Source organism: Centroberyx affinis, unplaced genomic scaffold (assembly GCF_046629955.1).
Source record: "Centroberyx affinis isolate AG114_WGS23_722 - 3 ecotype Tasmania unplaced genomic scaffold, CSIRO-AGI_Caff_v1 ptg002443l_1, whole genome shotgun sequence".
NCBI lineage: Eukaryota > Metazoa > Chordata > Actinopteri > Beryciformes > Berycidae > Centroberyx > Centroberyx affinis.
The window spans coordinates 227,501-250,817 of NW_027280685.1; the positions used below are offsets into that span (position 1 = coordinate 227,501).

The 23,317-nt window shown below is 42.3% G+C and overlaps 1 protein-coding gene across 1 annotated transcript in view; it reads left to right on the plus strand.

Moving 5' to 3' along the window:
* gramd4a (GRAM domain containing 4a) overlaps window positions 1–23,317 on the plus strand; it is a 52,304-nt gene that overhangs the window by 18,969 nt on the left and 10,018 nt on the right. The window contains exons 4-6 of the mRNA XM_071533848.1: window positions 18,509–18,629; window positions 20,561–20,622; window positions 22,364–22,499. Of these exons, the coding sequence (XP_071389949.1) occupies window positions 18,509–18,629; window positions 20,561–20,622; window positions 22,364–22,499 (319 nt within the window). The remainder of the gene's footprint in view (window positions 1–18,508; window positions 18,630–20,560; window positions 20,623–22,363; window positions 22,500–23,317) is intronic.

Sequence of the window (23,317 nt, forward strand, 5' to 3'; positions counted from 1 at the left end):
CCACTGAGCTTCTCGCTTTCAGATTCTGCTCGCCATTTCCTGCCGGCCATTTCTTAATCCGTCTCTGTTCGTTTTCTCCTTATTTATCTCATTCCTTCCTCTCTTCCTCTGTCTGATTTCTCTCTTTTCCTTTCTCTCTGTCAGACATGGCAGTGCAGTAAGCCGCGGTTCATCATTTCCTAAGAGTCTTTGCAAAACACTTGAATTGTCTGACAAACACACATGTACACAAACACACAAGCGGTTGCTCTAAAACAGTAGTGACAGGCTTATGAGCTCAAATAGTTAATAAGAGCATAAGATGGCAGCTACTTGGCATTTAATATGGGGGCTCTGAAGTGGAGGGACTTTTTGAACACGTCACTTTCTTTTAATGTCCGATTTGATTGGGAAAGGTTAGTGATGCCTCTGGGTAATGCGGTTTTCCTCCTGGTTTCCTGTATCGCTTTACAATTTTGTTCACTCTGCTTTCTCGCGGCTCTGTCTGTCTGCCTGCTGCACCCTTCACCTCTCAATTCAATTCAAGGTGCTTTATTGGCTTGAAATACAAAAGTACATATTGCCATGGCAAAGTCAACAAATTCAAATAACAGTAATCAAACTTAAATATTCAATTGAGATGTCAACAAATATACAACAATTAATTAACAGTCGATCAATTTCTATAAATATGTGACAGTGTCAGTGTGTCTCCTGTCTGAGACAGTGACAGGCTGAGACATCTCCACCTCTCCACCTCTACCTGTGAGCAGAGTGAACACAGCCGCTCCACTCTGGGTTGCCAGGTCTGCCGGTGGCGGCCTGTTTCTACAGCCAGGCTGTGTTCACTGAGTCTGTATCTTGTCAAAGATTTTCTCCGTTTTTTCTCAGTCACGATGGTCAGGTAATCTGCCATCGTGTACTGTCTGGAAACCTATTTGGCCCTAAACAGTTAGTTCTCTCTAATATGTTTCATATTTTTCTTTTTGTTTTGTTATAATTTGGTTGGACCAGATGGACTGAGGTCTGTCCTGAGGTCTGTCCTGAGGTCTGTCCTGAGGTCTGTCCTGAGGTCTGTCCTGAGGTCTGTCCTGAGGTCTGTCCTGAGGTCTGTCCTGAGGTCTGTCCTGAGGTCTGTCCTGAGGTCTGTCCTGAGGTCTGTCCTGAGGCGGAGCAGTGAGCTCCAGGACCAGCTGGCAGAGGGGACCCTTCTTACTGCTCAGCTCCTGGCATTTCAGGGCCTTGTAATTGTAGGAGTTGGGGTTGCTGTTTTTTAAGTGGTTATAAAATTTGATGGCTTGTTTTTGAATATTAATTATTAATGGATATTGGCCTAATTCTGCCCTGCATGCAGAGTTCGGGGCATTTCTTTGTACCCCCAGTATGGACTTGCAGAACTCTACATGCAGGGTCTCAATTGGATGCTTCTCCCAGATTTGAAAATTTTGTCTTATTTTGGGTCCCCAAACTTCACTACCATATAGTGCAATTGGTTCAATAACTGATGTGAAGATTTTGAGCCAGGTCCGAATTGGTATATCAAATTGGATTTTTCTTTTAATTGCATAGAAAGCCCTTCTAGCTTTCTCTCTCAGTTCACTCACAGCCTTATTGAAGTTGCCTGTAGGACTAATGATAATTCCTAAGTACTTGTAATATTGGGTGTATTGAATACTATTTCCATCAATTGTGAAATTATTTTCTGGAAAACCATTAGGCTACTTTTGTTTTTTGTAAGTTAATTTTCAGAGCCCAGGTCTTACAGAAGTTGCTGAGTATGTTTAGTCTTTCTTGTAATCCTTCCTCTGTGGTTGACAAGAGGACCAGATCATCTGCAAAGAGCAGGAATTTGACTTCTGTGTCTAGCAGAGGGGACCGTGAGCTGTGGATGTTTCTAATTGTTGGGCGAGTTCATTAATATAGATGTTAAATAGAGTTGGGCTGAGGTTGCAGCCCTGTCTCACTCCTCGTTCTTGTGTGAAATATTCAGTTCGTCGGTGTCCAATTTTAATAGCACATTGATTGTTTGTATACATGGATTTGATAGAGTTGTATGTTTTCCCACCCACACCACATTCTAACAATTTGTATAGGAGACCGTCATACCAAATTGAGTCAAATGCCTTTTGAAAGTCAACAAAGCAAGAATAAATCTTGTTTTTGTTTTGGTGGATGTTGGTGTCAATTAGTGTTGTTGGTGTGGATGTGGTCGGTGGTTCGGAAATTAGGCAGAAATCCAATTTGGCTTAGGTTTAATACTTCATGTTCAGACAGAAAATTGACAATTCTTGAATTTAAAATATTGCAATAGAGCTTGCCTAGATTGCTGTTCACACAGATGCCTCTGTAATTCTGTGGGTCATTTGCCTCCATTTTTATATATGGGGGTAATGATCATTTTATTCCAGATCTCAGGAAAATGTCTTGTGCATAGAATCAGGTTAAACAGTTTTATAATGGTTAATTGACATTTGTCAGAGCAATACTTCAGCATTTCGTTCAGAATACCATCAGGACCACATGCTTTGCTGCCTTTTAAGGCCTGGAGTTTTTTCCTCAGCTCCTGTTGTGTGATGGGGAAATCAAGTGGGTTCTGGTAATCTTTGATCTTTGTTTCCCATTTCCATAGTTTTTCTTTGATAGCTGTGGTTTCTGGTGATGCTTCAGTTGGTTTGTTATAAAGTGTTTTAAAGTGACTAGTCCACAATTCTCCATCTTGGATCACTAACTCCTCAGGTTCACTTTTAGAGAGTGAATTCCAGTGATCCCAAAAGGAATTTGAATTTATGGACTCTTCAATCAGATTCAGTTGTTCACAAGTGTGTTTTGATTTCTTGGTTCTTATTGTACGTTTGTATTCTTTAAGTGTCTCACAGTATTAGAGATGTAAATGGTCATCTGTTGGGTTTTTATGCTTTTGGTTGGACAGTTTTCATAACTGTTTTTTGTGTTTTTTTACAATCTCTATCAAACCAACGGTCATGCTTCATTTTTCTCTTCTTGTGTTTAGTTAATTTCAGTTTGGATTTCCCTGCAATCTTTGTAAATATGTTATTCATTTGCTGCACTGCCTGACTTACACCTTCATTAGTGTGAGGATATGAATTAATTATAAATATATCTAAAAGAGATTGAATCTCTGGGCTTGCTATAGCCTTTTGGTAATCATCCTGGCTGTTTGCCCATCTGTATGACTTGGGCAGTGTTGTCTGTCCTTTTAAGAAACAGACTGATCTGGCTGTGGTTAGACAGAGGGGACAGGGGCTTGACTGTGAATGCACTGAGAGAGAATGGGTCCATATCCGTGATCATGTAATCAACGGTGCTAAGGTGTCTCTCTCTCTCTCTCTCTCTCTCTCTCTCTCTCTCTCTCTCTCTCTCTCTCTCTCTCTCTGTCTCTGGTTATTCATTTCTCTCGTATATTTCAATCTCTCATCCTATCTCTGGCCGGTGTAATTGGACTTCGGGGAGCGCTGGCGCGTGACAATCCATTAGCACCTAATGGAGTCCTGAGCTCTCTGCCCTGCACTCTAGTTATTGTGTATTCTGTTTTCTACTGTTCCCTTCTGCGCCATCCTCTCCTCTGCTTTGCTCTGCTTTGCACAGTCATCACACAATACACAATGCTGTGGTGAGTGTGTACATTCACTCGCACAGTGAAGAGTTTGGCATACACAGCCTGCCATTCAGGACCGATAGAGGGGCCAACAGAAGTGTGCATTCGTCTGTTCACACAAGGGACCGTCGTTATATATGTCTTGAGGTAAGGCTAATCAGATTAGCTGGGAGAAACAAAAGATTTGTTGTTTATTATGGGGTTATGCGTTGTGTAAGGGTCATGCTGTAGCATAGCATCCTTCACCACAGCATAAGCAAGGATAGGAAACAGGAAAACAACATGCCATAGGATCCTATAACATGCTGTGAAAAGGCTTTAAAACACAATGCCTAACTTGTCCTGGAATGTATTGTGTATTGTGCAAAAGCAGGATGTTAAAACTAGGAATTCAACTGGGTAAAAAGGCTTTGACCGGCTGACCATAACACTCATGGTTCATATAAAAGCTAGACTGATCAAATACTAAACGGCACCTGTTTCACTCCTTACCATTCACAATAAACACTTGATAATGGGGCCGCACACTGAGCTGCTTGACCTTTAAGAAATGATGCAGGCACGTAATTATGGAGACATTAGTATGGAGAAATACAACAAAGCAAATGTATAAATGTAAGTCGCTCCATAAATAACATCAAGAGTCATTTCCACTGAAAAAGAAAAGAGTTTCTTATCGCAGTTTTGATCTCCACCACAGCCAGTGCATCCTGTCATAGTTCCCTTGAGCAAGTCACTGAACCTCTAACTGCTTGTTCATTGCAAGTCACTCTGAATGAGACAGACAGCTAAACAACTAAAATATGAAGTCCCACTTTTGCTGCCGCTAGCTGTCAACTGGCCTTATCTCCCAATTTCACCGCAGCCTACAGGTTTTTTTTCATGCAGAGTAATTTTAGTACTCTATCCATCTTTCACTTTGGAGATGAAAATGTTTCAGTCACTTACAATTTAAATTTTCTGCAGCTGACGCTGGTACAGAACAACTCAAAATGAGTGCAACAGTAGAAAAGTGAATTCCGTCAGCAACGGACAATAATACACTGTTAGGAACTAGAAACAAGAGTATTTGAATCATACTATTCCGAACTTGTATTGGTTTTGTGTTCATTTTTTAAGGTGTATTTAGCAAACTTAATCCATTAAATTATTTTGGCTTCTTGGTTGTCTCTCAGACTCCGAGCGAACAGTGTAGGCGTATTCTCTCTCTCTGACGTGTTTCTCTCTGCTGCTTAAAATAATGTCGGGGCCCACGCTGTATTCTAAAACAAACACACCGCCTAAGTATATTGTCTCCCGCCTTCACAGGGGGCTTGAGTTTCCATTCCAGATGGTGTGTGTGTGTGTGTGTGTGTGTGTGTGTGTGTGTGTGTGTGTGTGTGTGGATGGAATGACCCATGCCTTCTTCCTTGGCATCCATTGTACATTGACCAGTGCTATTCTGAGGGCACTTAATTGGTTAATTTGTAACTATGTTTCACGATGCAAGATCACATACAAGGAGGCTCGTGCACGCACAAACACACACACACACACACACATACACACACGCACACACGCACACACACACACACACAACAGGCAGCAGCCTTTGTGATGGCCTTCTTCTGTCTCACACTTCTTTGATTTCATTTTCTTTTCCCCTCTTTTCCTCCCACTCTGCTCTGCAGTTGTTCATTCATTCTCTTCCTCCCTCTCTACAGTAGTTCCCCCCTTCTCTTCATGCGTGTGTGTGTGTGTGTGTGTGTGTGTGTTGCTCCTACAACAGACTAATCAGATTAAAGGTTGGAGTGCCAACAATGTTCTCTCTCTCTCTAGCTCTCTCTAGCTCTCTCTAGCTCTCTCTGTACATATCTCTCTCTGAATAAACATGTTTAAATATGTGTGTCCACCCTATGCTGCCTTATCCAGGTGAAGTACTGCCCTAGTCTGTATTTCTGTATTTCGGTCTGTAGATGTAATGTTTCATCATTTAGCGTTGGGTCTCTGTGTAGATAAGATACAGATAATTCAGGTCAAAATATTGTTAATCTGTCTGTAGTAAATATTTGTTGGGGAAAAAAGCAGTGGTACGAGTGTAGTGACAAGGAGTCAGAAATGGATTTTAACACATGAACTATGACATGTTTAAACCACCTACAATGGAAAAAAAAACTGACTGAGTCACTGTTCAGGTGTGTATTCATTGCTTGGAATCAATTTAGAACATTTTGTAGGCTAATTAGTTTGTATTTAGTTGCAAAATTAGAATTAGGTTATTTCCAGTGTGTATATTTAAGCATCACTGTATCATTGTCATATTAATTGTGGTACCTCAAACAATTACCATAAACAAGTGACACCATGGTCAAGACAATTGGTAGCCTCTATCTCATGCCAGTGGTATTGTTAGTGCTACTGTTTATCATATTTAATATCACATTTCCCATAAACTGTGTTGTTTCTTGTCACCAAGCAGATGTTGCTACTTGTCCCCCCCTCCTTCCTGGTGTCGGTCCACATGTATATAAACTTGTTGTAGGGATTTTTCCATCGCCTTTCCCTCCTCCCACCATCTGCCATTGTGAAAAACTCTGGAAGATCCTTTTTGTTTGTGCTGCAGCTCCTTCTTGTTGTTTTGTGCCATAAAGCAATACAGCAGGTTTCCCGCTAAACCCGACCAGGTGGCAAACAATGTAAAATGCAGTGTAGACCCCAGTTAAGGCTGCTGCCTTCTTGGCGATGGTCTTGTTTGTTTATGGTAATTATACTTATGTCTCAAAATTCATGTGGTAATGATTTACTGATGTTAAAATGCTGCATGTAGCACCTTTAACAGTTTATCTGAAAGTCTGAAAAGAGATAATTCAAGGGAGACAATCCAACTGCCAGATTTCAAAGTCGATTACGAAGTCTCAATAGTCAAATTATCAACTGTTCAACCCTTTCCTTGTCACATGCCGGCTGGCTGGCTTCACTCTCCATTCTGCACAAAGCTCTGTAAGGTCACAGTGACCAGAGAAGACACAAGCACAATGGAGGTGTAAATTATGTAAGGGGTTTAGCTCAACACATAAAACTGCACTGTATCTGCACTCTGTTTGTGTGTGTGTGTGTGTATGTGTGTGTGTGCATAAAACTGCAGGGCATCTGCACCCTCCAAACCTAGGCGTATGAATGTGTCTGTGTTTATGTGTATGCACACGTTTCTGTGTGCAGTTTTGTTTGTTTCTGAGTCTGTTTGTGCATGCATGCTACGATTTATGATTTGCACACAGAGAAACACAATTTCACTGAGTGATAACCCTGTGATAGTTATACGATTATAGCAGTAATAGAGGTAAAAATAGAGGAATATATCAGATAGAATGTGTCCCTTGGGTCATAGTGCTGAGCGTTACTGGTGGTAAAATGGCGGAGGGTACAGCCAGTGGAAATCACCTCATGTAATTATATGAGCAGGCTTAATGTCCTAGGCCTTTATCTCTCTCTCTGTCTCTCTCTCTGTTTCCCTTTTTCTCTTTCTCTTTCACTCTGTCTCCTTCTGTCTTTCTCTCTCCCTTTCTTTCTATGCCCTTGCCTTCTCTCTTTTTTTTCCTTCCATCATTCTTGGTCTATTGATCTTTCTAGCTTTCTCTCCGTCACTCTTTTTTTCCCCTCACAAAACAGCCTCAGTTGTACTGAGAGCTGATGTGATATTGGCAAGCTAATAAAACACAAACATGTAAATATATTGGACACGAGTCACATGGATAATCACACAGAAACAGCAGCACACACACCCTGAACATTTTTTCCTATTGACATCCATCCTCGTATTTACAAGGTCCTGGCACATTGAGTGTGTGTGTGTGTGTGTGTGTTGCCTCTCTATAATCCCCCGTCCCCGCAACCCCCCTCATTTCACTGTCATAGGACTGCCTTAATCAAGTTTATTGCCATTAGTTCCATAGCATTTGAGAGAGAACTAGATCTGTGTCTGTGTCTCTGTGTGTGTGTGTGTGTGTGTGTGTGTGTGTGTGTGTGTGTGTGTATATGTGTGTGTGTGTGTGTGTGTGTGAGGCCTTGTAATGAAGGTCACTGCAGGGGAACAGGCTGTGTACTCTACAGTGACTTGCAGATCAATACAGTGTCCTAGCTGCTGTCCTACTTCACACTGGGGGAGAAGAACACACACACACACACACACACACACACACACACACACACACACACACACACACACACACACACACACACTGCAGCAGCAATGCCATTGAAAGCTATTGGATCCAAAGATTCATTACAATAGCTAGGAGTGTAAGGCTTTGCACACCTCACAGTATAATCTGGTATACGATACTGTACCAGGCCAGCAATGTTGTAGACCTTATTCCCACAGCGGCCATTTTGAACTTGCAATTTGCCACAGTTTGCCACAAACAATTTGCCACAATATGGGTGGCCACATATTTCCTTAAGTATTTGCAAAAACATGTAACTTGTAGCAATAAATTTGTCTAACGTCGTAATTCAAGCTCGAAAAAAAGGTAAATTAAAAGAAAACTCCACCCTTGGATACTCCTACACTGTTAGATATCATCAATCTGTGATGCATTCCAGGAGTTACTTTAATACTCTGTGACAAAGTGATTCCCTCAGTTTCCCAGAATGACTTTTGGCAACCCCCAGAGAAGCCCAGAACAGGGGTGTGAACTTGTTGCTTCCACTCAAAGGTGGGTGTATGGGCAAATAAATAGCTTGAAACTTGAAACTCAGCTGTGGGTTATACTTGTAAGTGAGAGAGCATAGTAAGAGCAAGAGAGCAATAGTTTTTCCAGTCCATCAATACGAGTGAATGCTCAACTCTTTTTGCCCCGAAAAACTCCAGGTTAATCTGCACTAGGTTGCTGAAAGTAAAGAGGCATTTTAAAAATATGGCCTATATTGAGACCAAAAGCAACATCTTGTTAATGGTGTAGAAAATTGGACCAGTGTAGTAGATGTAGGCCTAGGTTTAAAATTGTGTTTACAGGCTAGCATAGTTGCTTCTCAAGGCAGTTTGGCATCTCTTAGAATTTCTGGCAGTTTCTTTTCATCCAAAGGAGCTACAGACATTTCTCTCTGCACAGACTGGATAAGGGAAGGAGGCAAGCATCTTTTGATTCTATGGAGTGGATGAAAACATGTATGCGGTCTTAAATGCCCATTGCTGACCAATGTAAGCCGCTGAAGAGAGGTAATGCACCATGTTTGAATAGCCTGCATATTGTGGAAATGCTGCGGTATAAATGCCCTTCAGACTGCCTATAAGCCCTTTAAGCTTATAGCTCAGTTGTATAGTCTTGGAGCGAGTTATGCAAATGATTTATTGGTCTGAGGGAGTCTGCCTCCTTACTTGTTTGTACAATAATGATGATTCATTGTCCTAATTCATAGGCAGCTACATGCTTTCGTGCTAAAGGCTAAACTCTTGCTCAGTGCCTGCTAAGGAGAGAGAACTCTTCTTCTTTCTCTCATAGGTGGGTTATGTTCAACAGGACATGGAAATCATTGAGGCAGGATGTGTCTTGACAGCTCCTGCACCCTAATACAGGAAGCAGAGCTTTTTCTAAGAAGAGAGGCACCAAAGAGGTCGGAGCTTTGTGAAGAGGGTCATGTAGATGGGACATGTAATCCTTGTAACTTGTTTGTAACTTTTGTGTCTATACATGCAAACAGTATATGGGGAAGCTGTTGGTATAGATATTTTGTTCTGCGTTCTTACAGCCAATGAGATGCAGGTCTGCTGACTTAAATCCAATGAGATTGACATTGTCTTTTTGGGGTTACCGGAGATAAAATTAAGTCACCAATTTTGCTTTCCCCCCCCTCGAACAACACTTCTCTTGCTTCCTGGGATGAAGGTCCAGTCATTTGCTGGTTAAGACTCACATATGGAGCAGCAATGAGTACACAGTGGCATTTTTCACCTGCTTGGTACAAAACAAATGAGTTGGTTCAAAAACTTGTTACAAAGTTATTTTTCTCCCTTTTTAAAGGTATTCTCATGGTTGTCCTAGATGTACAAATTCTCTCTTCTTACAATAGTTTTGCTCATAAAGAGGACAGCACACCAATATTTAGCTTATCCGCCTTGTAGCTCGGTCTGAATACCTGTTTTCACTTAGTTTTCTTGTACATTCAAGTCCAAGTATAGATGCAGTAGGGTCCAGTTCTCATTTGTCAGTTCTAGCTGAAAGTGAGAGAAGGTGGGACTGTGGCCATGTGGTTAGAGAGACTGGATTGTAGGGATGGGACGATATGCTTATCTCACGATACAATTGTGATGGGCAAACCATCTTATTTGTGATTACTACAGCAGAATAAAATATCACAATCATTTTTTCTGACCCACGAATACATATTGTCACATTTTTATATTGCGATATATTGAATTTCAATACAGTATATCGTCCCATCCCTACTGGATTGCAATTGAAATTTTGCAGGTTCAGTCCTTTCAGCAGCCAATGTGTCCATCTCTAACTATGTGTCCTGTCAGTGTTCAGGAAGACTCTGATCCCCTGTGTGTTCATGGTACAAGTTGCTCTGGATAAGAGCATCAGCTGAATGTGTAAAATGTCAACGTAAGGTTTACCATGTACTTTACCCACAAAAGATGTCAGGTCCCCCTTAATTTTGGCTATATCTCAGTATTTTTGTTGCAAACCTATGTAGTGTTGAATTGTGGAAATGCCTTATATTCCCTGCATATTCCCTTCGCTTGCCCACACTGGCTGATGTGAATGCACCCAGGCTGGCTTCCTCTTCATCAATTACCCTACTGCTTAGAAGAGACTGCAGGGCCTTGACCACAGATCTATGATGTGATTACTGTTCTCCAAACAAGCAGATGCTGTCCTGCCCTGTTGACACGACATTCAATTATGGACCATTGTTTATCCAGCAGATTTATTGCATGTTTATTTCCCATACAAATGTTTAAGCACGGACACTCAAGCGGGCGCACAAACACACACACAGTTACCAAGGCATCTACAGAGAGACAAGACATACACAGAGAAACACACTTAACCACACACTCCGTATCAAGGAGTTTGGCTTTGTGCCACAGGAACAAGAGGTCAGCAATGACAGCATAACACAAGAAAGAATGAGTGCGTTTGTTTTATGTCGCCGAGAGGGCTGTGTGGGTGGAGATTTAGTCATGAAGTCAACATAATGGTTTAGTGCAAAGGAAAACACAAGCACAACAAGTGAAACAAACGAGTGAAATCTAGGTCACCCAGAGATATCAGGGCCACAGAGGAAGGAGGCCAGGGAGAAGAAAGAGAAATTTTAAAAGGAAAGAAAAAGACAAAGGGAAGACAAAAATAGTTGCTCTTTGTTCATTCCAAGTAAAGCTTAAATCTGTAGGAATGATAAAATGCAAGCTTCATTAAATACATAGCTGATTGAAATTGCTTGTTTTGAATTGCAGTACCGAAAGTATACAGTAGCTGCTGTATGTTTCCGTCCACCTGTGAAGCAAATGTAACACACACTTTTGAAATGTTGCAAAAATAAAATGTGAATAGGTTTCCTGGATGTAGAACATGGCTACGTCAAAATACATTCACAAGAAAAATGGAAAGTCTTTCAAGAAATGATTAATATTGGGAAAAGTTTTTTTTTTGACAGTTAACATTTGATAATTCACATAAACGGATGGAAACCCAGATGGTGTGAACTTGATACTTGCGGAGTGGAAGCAATGTAATGGACAGTTTAGTGTGATGAACTACCTCTGTAGATAATGCAACAGGCCTCTGTTTTTGAGAGAACTTATTTTCTAAAGCTTTGAATGTTAAAATGTAAAAGTAAATGTAAAAATGTAATGCTGTAAACTAGTTTCTGGGCTTTCAATGGCTAGGATGTCTTCAGTCACGTTCATTGCTGGTTTTCCTGCTTTTCTGGCAAAAATGATTCTACCAAGGTTTTTGTTTTCATTCCTTAAACTGATTCCTTCCTCCAGAGTGAAAACATGACTTTGTTGTCAGTATAACAGATATACAATAGACATCAGCCAAATCAGAGCTATTCCATTGCTACTGACATTTGGATACACCTGCTTTTTTCTCTGAAACTCTCCATTTGGCAAACTGTTTATGTCCTTCTGTTCACCCCATCATCCCCTCCCTGCTCATTTCCCTTGCATGTCTATCAGTGTCTTGAATGGTGTATTGACATCTGCTGATCAGCTACAGGCGTCTCTGCTCAAGTCAACCAGTGTTGTGGCAAAGACTGTGCAGAATGGGAACAATGAGAACCCAATGTGAAGCGGCTGATACTCTCTGTCTCTCTCTCTCCCTCTCTCTCTGAACCCCTGCCCCCCCCCACCTTCCTTTTTAATGAAAGGAGCCATTGTCTCAGGCCTGGATTGAAAAACTCACACAGTACTTTTCCTTTGAGGTCTTAAAAACTTTGCCTGCTTAGATGAAAAGGGATTTGCTGTGCTTGCGTATGTACTGTATTCATGCAAACTCATGCATCATGACATGCCTGCACGCATACATGTACACACCAAAACACAAATATATAAACACATGCTCACACACATACACGACCATGCATATAAACTCATACTAACACATGGGCATGCACACATTGAGTGAGTGTGTGTCTGACAATTCCCAACATACTCACAAATCTCAGATTGCAGGCCCTCTTAGCCTGCTGGCCACCCAACAAAGCCCCACCTCTCTCTACCTCCGCTGCCCTCCTTCTCTTTCCACCCCCTGCCTAACTCAGACCAGCTCCGATCACTGACCATCTACCATCACTCTCATTGTGTGGAGGCCTATGAGAACAGTTTGTTGTATTGTTGATGATAGGTTGGTGTTTAGAGTGTTTAGTCCTTTGTATTTGCAGCAATCTGGGAGCGACCTGTTGCCTGAGTGATCTCTGCTTTGTCTCTGGATGGGACATGCAAGGATGGAACATAAGCTATACCCAAACTTTGAGAGGTCTTGAGGAAGTTGTCATGGTTCATTAGGTCTTAACGTGGGGTGCTCAACAAGCTGGGCTAGACTAAGAGAGCTTGTAGCTGTGGCTGGGTTTCAAGAGGATAACAGGTCCGCTACTCTGCAGCCCCGTCGCTGTCTGAGCATCCCGGGGTCTGGCAGGCTGCGGAGACGGATGGGTTTATCTAAGATGGAGGACTGCAACTTTGACAGCTTTGAGCTACTCTACAGCGGAGCTGCCGATAGGATCAAGAGCCACAAAAGTAACCTCAACCTCAGTAAGTTGGTCAGCTTTGACCTCAGCAAGTTATTGGCAAGCTCAACTTTAGTATATTGTAAACCTGAGTAGGCTATGTAAGATCATTTCAATGTTAGTAAATTAGCCAGCCTTGTCTTTAGTAAGTTATTCGGCAACCACAATGTAAAGCAACCTCATTAACCAACCTCACTCTATGTTAGCTAATGTTAAACCTCAGTTTATCACTTAATTAACCCCAGTATGTTATCTAAAATCAATACCAAGTGATGTGATAACCTCATCCTTATTAAGATATTAGCCACCCTCAACCTCAGCAAGTTATTAGACACCCTTAGTTTTAGTTTGTTGCACAACCCAAGGAAGCTGTTAACCAACCTCAACCTCATTATGTCAGCTAACGTAAACCTCAGGATGTCAGTCAACTTCAGTCTCCATTTGCTAGCTAACATCTAACCAACAAATTCTTGATTCTCAACCCAAGTAAGATAACCAGTGCCAACCTCAGTAAGTCCTCGCAAGTCAACCTCAGTAAATTATTAACCCAACCTCATCCCCAACCCAAAACAGCAACTCTCCCACAGAGGTGAATATGCAGCACATCTACACCATTTAAAATTAATTCAAAACAAATTGCTAGTCACAATATCAAAGTAACTTTGATTCAGTAAGTTTTTCCAACACAACCTCACAAAGATATCCGTCCTCAGTAAGATAACTACCTTTGTAAGCTCGCCAAACTCAGCTTCAATAAGTTTTGCTCTTCAACCTTAACTTCGGTTATTTAGTCAAACTCAGCTTCAGACCTTTACATTATTTAAGTTGAGCTCCCCCAGCAGTATGTTTTATTTAACATCAACCTCAGCAAGGTAGTTGACTTCAAAGTACTTTTAACCAATTTCATCTTCAGACATTTAAGCTAGTCTCTTCCTGAATATGTTACCCATACTAAACTTGAGCCTCAGCCTCAGTCACAAAATGAACCATCCTTAACATCGCTTCAACATTTTCTGCTGCTCTTAAACCTTTGATAGCAGGTAATATCCTATGTTGATTATGTGGCCAAATGGGAGTATGTAGCTCTTAGCAAGATTGCATGTTGTATTTATTTATTTATTTATTCTTTGGCTGGTGCAATGGGAAAACAAGGGTTTTGCTGGAAGCCTGCATTTGAGAGAAGGTCAGCGCTATTAAAAGTGACATCTCCTGGCATGGCATTTAGCTAGTTCCCTGCCTGTGTTACACATAAATGGTCTAGTTACTGGACTTCAGAATGGTCAAAGAGACCCTGTGGCATGGTGACCCAGGATGAACATTTATATATAGAAGGTGCCGTTCCAATTTTAGAAGCAGCGTGTGCATGTTGACAGTATAATTAATATGCTATCAGATTTAGTGGGCCTCTATGGAACAGGAAAAGGATCATACTCTCTATCTTTCTGTCTCTGACATGCATACTATATGTACAGGATATTGTGTCATGCTGTGCTCTATCACACTCTCATGGCCCCACATTCTATACAGTATTATGGACTCTTTAAATCTTTCTGTTATTCACTTATTTTCACCCCTGATCAATGTGCGGGACACACAGACATGCACACTCACACGTCGAAGCGAGCTGTGAATTCTGCATGCATATCCGCCCAGTAAACCAATTTAATGGGATGGGGAGAGACAGACTGTGACCACTCTGACCCCATTCAATAATTAGTGCAGTGGAGGGAGGGAGAGGGAAAGATATTTGGTGAGGAAGGGAGGAAGTTGGAGAGAGAGAAGAAGTAGGGTGGAGAAAGGGAGGAGGAGTTGCAGAGGATTAGATAGAGGCAGGGAGAGGGAGGGATGGAGGGAGGGAGAGAAATGAGGAGAAGGGAGTGACAGTGACAGTGCAGCATATTAAGACTTGTATTCCATATAGTATTCATTCTAGGATATCAGCACATGATGTTTAACATTCGGTATCTTTAAAGCTGCACTGGGGCTGCAGCGAAGAAAAGAACCTCCCATCCCTACTAATTGAAACATTACATTACATTACATCATTTAGCAGGCGCTTTTGTCCAAAGCGACTTACAATAACCCCATAGATTTGCCTTATTTGCCCCAATGAAATTCTGTTGTTGGGTGTGGTTGCTGGCAGGAAATCTGAGGAAGTGAGGAATTGAAACTTAAGAGCAAAATTCAAGACTGTCTTCTTAACAGCAGTGAGCAGCGCTCCGTCCAGAGAAAGCTGCACTGTTGGTAAACATGAGCGTGCTGCCTGCAGATTACTGACATCACATTACATGATTTCTGGGTATTAAGGTCCTTAAATTTCAAACCGTTACCTTTCGCTGCCATTTGATGCCGTCGACATGTGAAATTGCCTATAGCGGCGTAAAAATATGAAATTGAAATGATCATTTTGTAAGAATGGGTATCAGGATATTCTAATGGTGAATAGTTCATTTTGTACCAGGAGAGAGTGAGTGAGGCAGCTACTGCTCTTTGGCTTCACATTCAGTGCTGTGTCATCCACTGCTTATCTTCAGTGGCATGTGGTTTTGCCTACATTACCCAGGCTGCATTGCTGCTGTTAGCCATTTGTCTAATAGGTTTACAGTTGGCCGTGGGTCTCCTGGCACAGAGTAACTTAGCCGGTGCTAAGCTACTTAGCTCAAAGCAACCTTTGGCCGGCCTCTCTGTCTCTCTCTCACACACACACACACACACACATACACACTGAGGCACACTCACTCACTCAAACTTGTTTACACACATAAATACAATAAACACATACAACAGATGGCAGAGAGAGAAGGAGGGAGGGAGGGAGGGAGAGACGGGGCAAACCGAGACTGGAGGAAGAGGAATGGAGGAATGAAAGTGCGAGAGCAGACAATTACACAAATTAAATGAGAGGAAAGGATCACTTGTTTCTAAACTTGTTTTACCTCTTCACTGGCCAATGCCCAAGGTTTAAAAGTAAGGTAACACCACAGTGCAAAACATCAAAATGTCCCCACCTGCTCTTGCCAGTGCAGTAAATGTCAGATTTTTTTGGATCCGTGTTGCACTGCAGGGTACGCCAGGAAAACCACAAGACCATCAAGCCAGATGACGGCCATCTTCATGTATCAGATTCAGCCATTCCCCTAGAAAATTTCTGACCCTGAAATACTGTGATGAGAAGGTGGTATGAAGTTCAGAGTTCATCATTGCTAATCAATTACCATTCCAAATCAAGTTGTTTTGTAATGGTTCCTACAATGTTGGTGTTAGGCTGGTATATTGTATGGCACCTGGACATACAGTATGTATGTCGTGCCTGAGTAACAGCATACGGTGTGGCAGCCGATGCTTCAGTTGCAGGGGGTGCCGGCAATGAATGTTTGATTAGCGTTAATGGGCAGAGGTAAAGGATAGAAGTGAGAGGTGAGATTAGGTGATGAGAGAGAGAAAGAGACACGGACAGCTAAGCTACAGTAATATGAATCCCCTGCTGTCTGTGTAATGAAGTGATGACAGGGAGAAGAGAGGAGGGACTAGCTGGGTGATATTATCCACTTTTCTCTAGCAGAGGGTTCATAACCCTAATATTCCCACTAAAGAGAGACACATCGACATCCTGCTGTGACTTTCTGTCCCCTCTTCTTCTCACTCCCTCTGTCTTTCTTGTTCTCCCTCTTTTACTTTCATCACTTGTTTACTTTCATGGTTCTTGGAGGAATGAATGTATGACTGTTTCACATTAAACTGTGGTTCAGCTGATTTCAATAACTGTAAAAAAAAACACACTGTCAGCGTGTTTTAGGTAATGCTATGAAGACACATTTGATCTTAGAGCTCAGCGCTGTAGCCCGTATTCAGGTCATTAGGGCCATGTTGTCGACTGTCACTCAGGGACTCATAGACCGGGAAACTGTGCTGCTTGTGGACTCAAAGTTTAGACCAGAGATATGAATTAGATAGGTTTCTCAGTGCAGCAGCAACACTGCTATTCGAACACAAACAGAATGCTAAAAGACTAGAGAGAGACACTGAAGGAGTGGCTCGCATTCCCACAACTCTCATCAAAACGAGTGCGTGTATGTGTGTGTTGTGTGTGCTTGGGAGTTTCGTTCAGGGAAAAGCTTGCATCGTCAGTAGTTAAAGGAATTCTGTTACCTGTAAATAAGTACCTGTCACTCTTAGAAGTTTGTCTTTCTCTGTGAATATGCATGTGTATGTGTTCATGCACTTTTTTGCGTCTGTGTGTGTGCTTGTCTGTGTGCCTCTTTCTGTGGGCACGTAAATGTGCGCAGGCATTCATGCTTTTGTGCCTGTGCATTTGTGCACACATTTATTGCCTTCCCTCCTCCAATATTCATGCGTCTCTATAGTCAGGGACAATAGACTGAGAGGAAACACCGCTGTTGTTGCTCCCCAGGCTTAGGAAGCCCTGATATCTGAATCCACTTGATGCTAGAGGCTGACTGACAAGGAGGAAGAGTGGAGGGGAGGTGGAGGGGAGGTGGAGGGGAGGTGGAGGGGAGGGAGGGAACGTCGAGGAGGTTCTGTAGATGGAGGGAGAGAAAGGAAAGGGAAAGTGTCTCAGAGGATGACAAATGCATGCAAAGGCTGGGTATTTTTGAAAATCTTTTCAGGTTTGTTACATAAAATTTGCTCCCGCTTCCAAAGCGATACATTTTGACTTACCATCTACTCAAACCATACTCCATGTATTTTCTCAATTAAAAATTAAAAATGTTCCCAATTAAATATTCCTGTTAATTCCTAAATTCCTTCCTTGCTGCACACCTCATTCAAAGGAATTAGGATTTTGACTTGAAAACAATTGAGGAAGAAAAGGATAGAAATTAGATGAAACGAAATAAAGTGAGGAAAAAAGTCATGAAGTCACTGGAGTGGGCCTTTTAATATGCTCAAGCAATGCTGCCGTTCTCTAGCCTCAGACAGCACTACACTGGTTGATACCATCTTTCACAGAAACATCATAACCAGCTCTGCAATTTGTTGAATGATGCCACACTATATCTGACCATCTAGCCTAGTTTTCTTAATTGGCTGCAGCTGTAGACATGGGGAACGGCCAATATGGGAAATGGGACAAGAAATAGAAGAGAAAAGGAATGATACAGAAAGGTACAAGCAGGGGTCGAGAGATAAATGTTGATGAAGAAGAACAAGCACAAATCCTGTACAGGCCGACGGTGTGTATGTTCAATGCAGTTCAATTCAATGCGATGCATTGAAGCATTGCGACACGGTTATCCATTAAATTACTTCATTCCACTAACGTCCATTGTCCACCAATGACACAATTATTACACAGTTATCACTATATTGTAATAAACTGTAATTGTTGTTATAACATGCTGATTACAACCTACTCCTCTGGAACAGCCTCAGTATTAATTTTTCTTTCTTTTTTTGAGAGAGAGAGAGAGAGAGAGAGGACTTAAAATATACTTTTACTACTGCTTTGGAATGAATTGTTTTAGTTTTTTACACTTTTTAAACGGTATTTCTCCTGTTGTTGTGTCCCTTTATGATGTTGGTTATCTTGTTGCTGTTATTGGCTACCTTTTTCATGACCCTGAACTGTTTTTTAACCATGTTTGTAAGGCACTTTGGGTCGCACCAGTGTATGAAATCTGCTAAATACATAAAATTTGATATGCTGATGTACAATACCTGTGTTGTGTCTTCCAGAGGAGGAGCTGAGGAAGCTTCGGGAAGAGACCAATGTTGACTCTCTGCGGCAGGAGCTGGAGAGAGAGCGAGGCAAGAGGATAGACCTGGAGCAGAAGATGAACGAGGTGCTGAAGTCCAGGTGAGAGAGAGAGAGAGAGACGGAGGGATGGAGGGAGAGCGAGGAAAAGGGGACGAGGTGATAAGAGACGAACAAGTGTAAAATGTGTGAGATGGAAAGTAACAATGAGGGAGAGGCAGAGAGAAAGAGGTAAAGGTGACACTGCACTTTCTAACATCTTAACTCAACTTAGTTACTTGTTGTGGGTCATGTCAGATGGTGTGTGTTTGTGTGTTTGTGTGTGTGTGTGTGTGTTTGTCGGTCCCAGTGCTACCCAAGGTCTCTGGTATAAATAGAGGCCTCAGCAGCTTGGTAGGCGGGGAATTCCACAAGGAGGTGTGTGTGTGTGTTGTGTTGGAGAGAGTGACGGAAAGAGAGGGGGACAGAGAGAGAGAGAGAGAGAGAGAAAAACAGAAACAAGTCACGCGCCGGCCTGCACAGCCAAACCCAGCCTGTAACACAGTAGCTATGTTGGTGTCAGGAAAAGCCAGTGTCTCTTGGCACCAACTGAGCCACCCTTCGGCCCTGGGTGTGCAAGTACGTGTGTGTGTGTGTGTGTGTGATCAGATGACATTTCTATCCCAGCTAATGGGAAATTCCACTGCAGCTCTCTAAGTGATTACCAGCACAGAAACATAGCCTGAAGAATGTTAGAGAGACAGTTGAGGATTTTTAAAGAGCAGAACTAATTTACCCTGACCTGGGAGTTTTCTCACTTTATCCATGGTCAGCTGTATCCAGCTGGGTAACTCCGGGTGAGGAAATTGAATGAGAAACTCTCTCCTCTCCCTCGGCAACTAGCATCAAAGTGCCCTTGAGCAAGGCACTTGATCCCCCAGCTGCTCCAGTAGAGCTGCTTGGCGGCCAACTGTGGGTTTACTAGGAAGCTCCCAGGTGTGAATGTGTGTAATTGTGCGAGTAGCTGGATTTCCAGTAGTATTTTTTCTGAATTATGTTATGAAACTAGAAAAATTCATCTCTCTCGCAAGAAAGTTTTTATGCCCGCTTAAAGTGAAATTCTTATTGCTAAAGAAATTATGCGATAAATAGCAATGGAAACTTAATAATGACGCAGACTTGGCAAGAGAAATAGTTCAATTTCATTGCACAACAGTCAGAAAGTAGCTTTGGACATTCTGAAATGTTGTAATGTCGGATGAAAGTATGAAATATGGCCACCATTAGCACACACTAAAGGACAGCAGCAGCTTGGCCAACACTAATCAATACTGGAAAGACTCCTTCCATTTTTCATAGATTTGTTCGGGAAGCCTGTTTATTCACTTCAACTCAGCTGATGGAAATGCATCTCATTCGCATTTTATTTTTTGCGACATTTCAAAAGTTTAAAGGCCAAAAATAAAGTGTTTTTTTTTGTTTTTTTTTTAATATAGGCAGAATATGTTTGCATTTATTAGCTATGTAGGCTGTTTTGATGCGTCCAAAAAACAGTTCTACTTCTACATGTATTGACACTAAACATTTTGTGAAGCAACTGCTGGGAGGTTGAAACACAGAGTATTGATTTTAGCGTAGGCAGATTGACACTGATGAACTTACTTCTCTCCATTCTCTCTCTTTCTCTTCTCTTTCTCTCTCTCCCTCTCTCTCTCTCTGTCTCTCTGTCTGTCTCTCTCTCTATCTGTCTCTCTCTCTCTATCTGTCTCTCTCTCTCTGTGTCTCTCTCTCTCTGTCTCTCTCTGATGTTTCAATTTGTCCTAACAGCTCTTCAGCTCTCTCGACAGTTGTTGATTTATCCAAGACAGCAGTTCTCCATGTATTGACATATGAGCATATTGTGAAGCGTCTGCTGTGGGACTGCAGCACTGATGATATTAATGACTGTGGAAAAGTGAGACTGACACTGACAAGCTTTCCCCTCTCTCTCTGTCTCTCTCTCTCTCTCTCTCTCTCTCTCTCTCTCTCTCTCTCTCTCTCTCTCTCTCTCTCAGGTTGGAGGACTCTCCACCGCAGCCTCCTCGAAAACAGCAGTCGCCCTCAAGCAACGGAACAGGTAAAACCCTGGAGGGAGCGAGAGAGGGAGGGAGAGATAAAGAGAAAGAGGATGGAAAGAGACGGATTGGGCCCTGGCTTCTCTTTTTTTTTTCCCAAAAACATTTGAACCACCCTTAATCCACTAAGCCATAAACAGCCCACACAAGCAGCCAGTAGCCTCCAACCATCCTTGACATTAAGACTCTTAATAGGACTACTGCCAGATAATGAACACCAATAACCGATGAGAGGGAGTTAGAGAGAGAGAGAGGAAATGACAGAGAGAGAGAGAGAGAGAGAGAGGAGTGAGTGGGAGTTATGGGGGACTGACAGGAAATGAGTAGGGAAGGAAGATGCTGTACTGCCTCTGACGTCTGCCAAGTATGGGGGTGAATCAGGAGGTGTGTGTGTGTGTGTGTGTGTGTGTGTGTGTGTGTGTGCGGGGGAGGTGGTATGTGAGGTAGGATGTGTGCGTCGGAGTGCCTGTAAGGAAGGGAGGGTGACGGAAGTGCAGATGGGCTATTCTAGGAAGCATGGCAGACTGTGTGTGGTGTGTGTGTGTGTGTGTGTGTGTGTTTTGAGGTCTATTTTCTCCAATGGAGATTCCTCATGGCAACAGCAACAGGAACACACACTTATAGTTCCGGTTCCCTTGTAGCGGTGTAACGGAGGAGAACAGCTTGAGAGCGAGCGACACAACAAACAGTACTTATGTTACAAAACCTATTCTAGTCTGGATGCTAATTGTCCTCATTACTGCTAGCATCCTTGCCACCCATATGAGTGTGTGTGTGTGTGTGTGTGCATACATCTGTGAGGAAGAGGGGAGCTCATTAGTGCAGAGTAGTCAGGTGGCATAAGTGTGTGTTTGTGTCTATTATTGGTTTGAATAACAGTTTTTGTCAAGAGTTTGACTTCCAATGGCCCAATGACTTCTCTGTCTGCCTGGTTTCAGGTAGAGAGAAAGAGAGAGAGAGAGTGTGTAATTGAGAGAGAGAGGAGAGAGGGGCTAATTTTGGAAAATGGGTTATGTTTGTAGATCACTTCATCTAGGGCAGACATGCATGTGCTGTGAAAGTGAGTGTTGGAGGTGTGTGTGGGTGAGTGTGTGTCAGTGTGTTTTGGGGATGGATTGTGTGGGCTGTGTGTATGTTTAGGCATATTTGAGTGGAGGAGAGCACAGTGGGAAAGTGAGAGTCTGAAAGGTGTGGGAGAGAGGAGGGAAGGTGAATATTTTATGCTAATGGGACTGTGATAACCGTGAGTTAAAATCCTGAATTAAAATCCTGCTAACTAGGAGTTATGCAACATCTCTCTCTCTCTCTACCTGTCTATTCGCCTATTTTTTTTTTACTGTTGGAATATTTGAATCATAGTTGGGTATTATCTACACAAAATACAGTCATCAGCAGATTGCCACTTTGCTTCCTAATAAATTGGCGACAGACAAAACAACCCTGCAAGAGCTGTCACATTGCCATAATTATAGTTTTATAAGTGTTTATTACTGAGCATACAGGCTCTTTTTTTCAGCTTTGCATTCATACAGTTACACACATTCACACCTAGTGATCGTAGGTGAAAGGGTCAAAGGACAGCGACTGCACTGCCAGTGAAGTGTGTGTCTATGGCATTGGTGAATTTACTATGAAATTCAAATCGAATCTGTCTAAATAGTTCTTTTCTGTTTCTGTGTCTGTTGTTCCTGTGCACCCCCACCTCCCCATCACACCCACACACACACACACACACACCTTCAGACAAACAGCAGAAAGAGACATGGAGCTCGCGGCTGCAGAAGTGGCTGTACGACCGCTTCGGTGTTTACATCGAAGACTTCCGCTTCCAGCCGGAGGAGAGCACCGTGGAGGCCGAGGAACCGCTAAGTGCTAAAAGGTGGGTGGGAGCTCCTTTTTGAGTAGAACATGGAGTCCGTGTCTTCAGCTATCGATTCTGTGGTTGTTCAAAGAGCCACAGAATCAGTGTGTCAGTGTTAGCCAGGCTAGACAGTGGCAAGACACTCCTTATTGCAGTGAGATTGCACATTTTTGTGGATAAGCTATACAATTATTTAAAATCGGTACGAAGAGAGTTAAAACTTTCACCAGCTGCACTAAACTATTTTTTTTTATCATATCTTGTAAATCATTAATAGATTAATAGGAACAACATGTTAAAATGTTTGCCATGTGATTCCCATGGGTTTCATGTTTGCTCGGTGTGTTCATATCATGTATCATGTATTTCTCAGCGTCCCATTTTCTCAGTCTGTCCATACTGTCTAATCAAGGAAAAGTGCTTTAAAAACTGTGTAAATATGTGAAATAAAATGAAAACAGAAAGGAGGTCATCGGTCGAAGAGTTTCTAACAGGAGAAACTTTCTAGGAGAAAATAAACATACTGTCGGTGGGATGCCATGGCCTGGAGACAGCACAGATGGTTAGAGATGGTGTGGATGGAGTGTGTGCCTTCTAGTGGGGGCCAGGCTGTACTGCAGTTCCAGCCGTGTGTGTGTGTGTGTGTGTGTGGGTGGGTGTGTTGCTCTCTGGTAAATCAGCTTGCACAGTAAGCTCTTACGTTACTAATTTTGAGACCTCCTATGCACTCTGGGGTTTGTTGCTCATAAAATTTGTCTTGTTTGACGCAGCTATGATGCATGTTTGTGTGTATTTGATGATTCTGTATTCTCTGGAGAATACAGAATCATATTTTA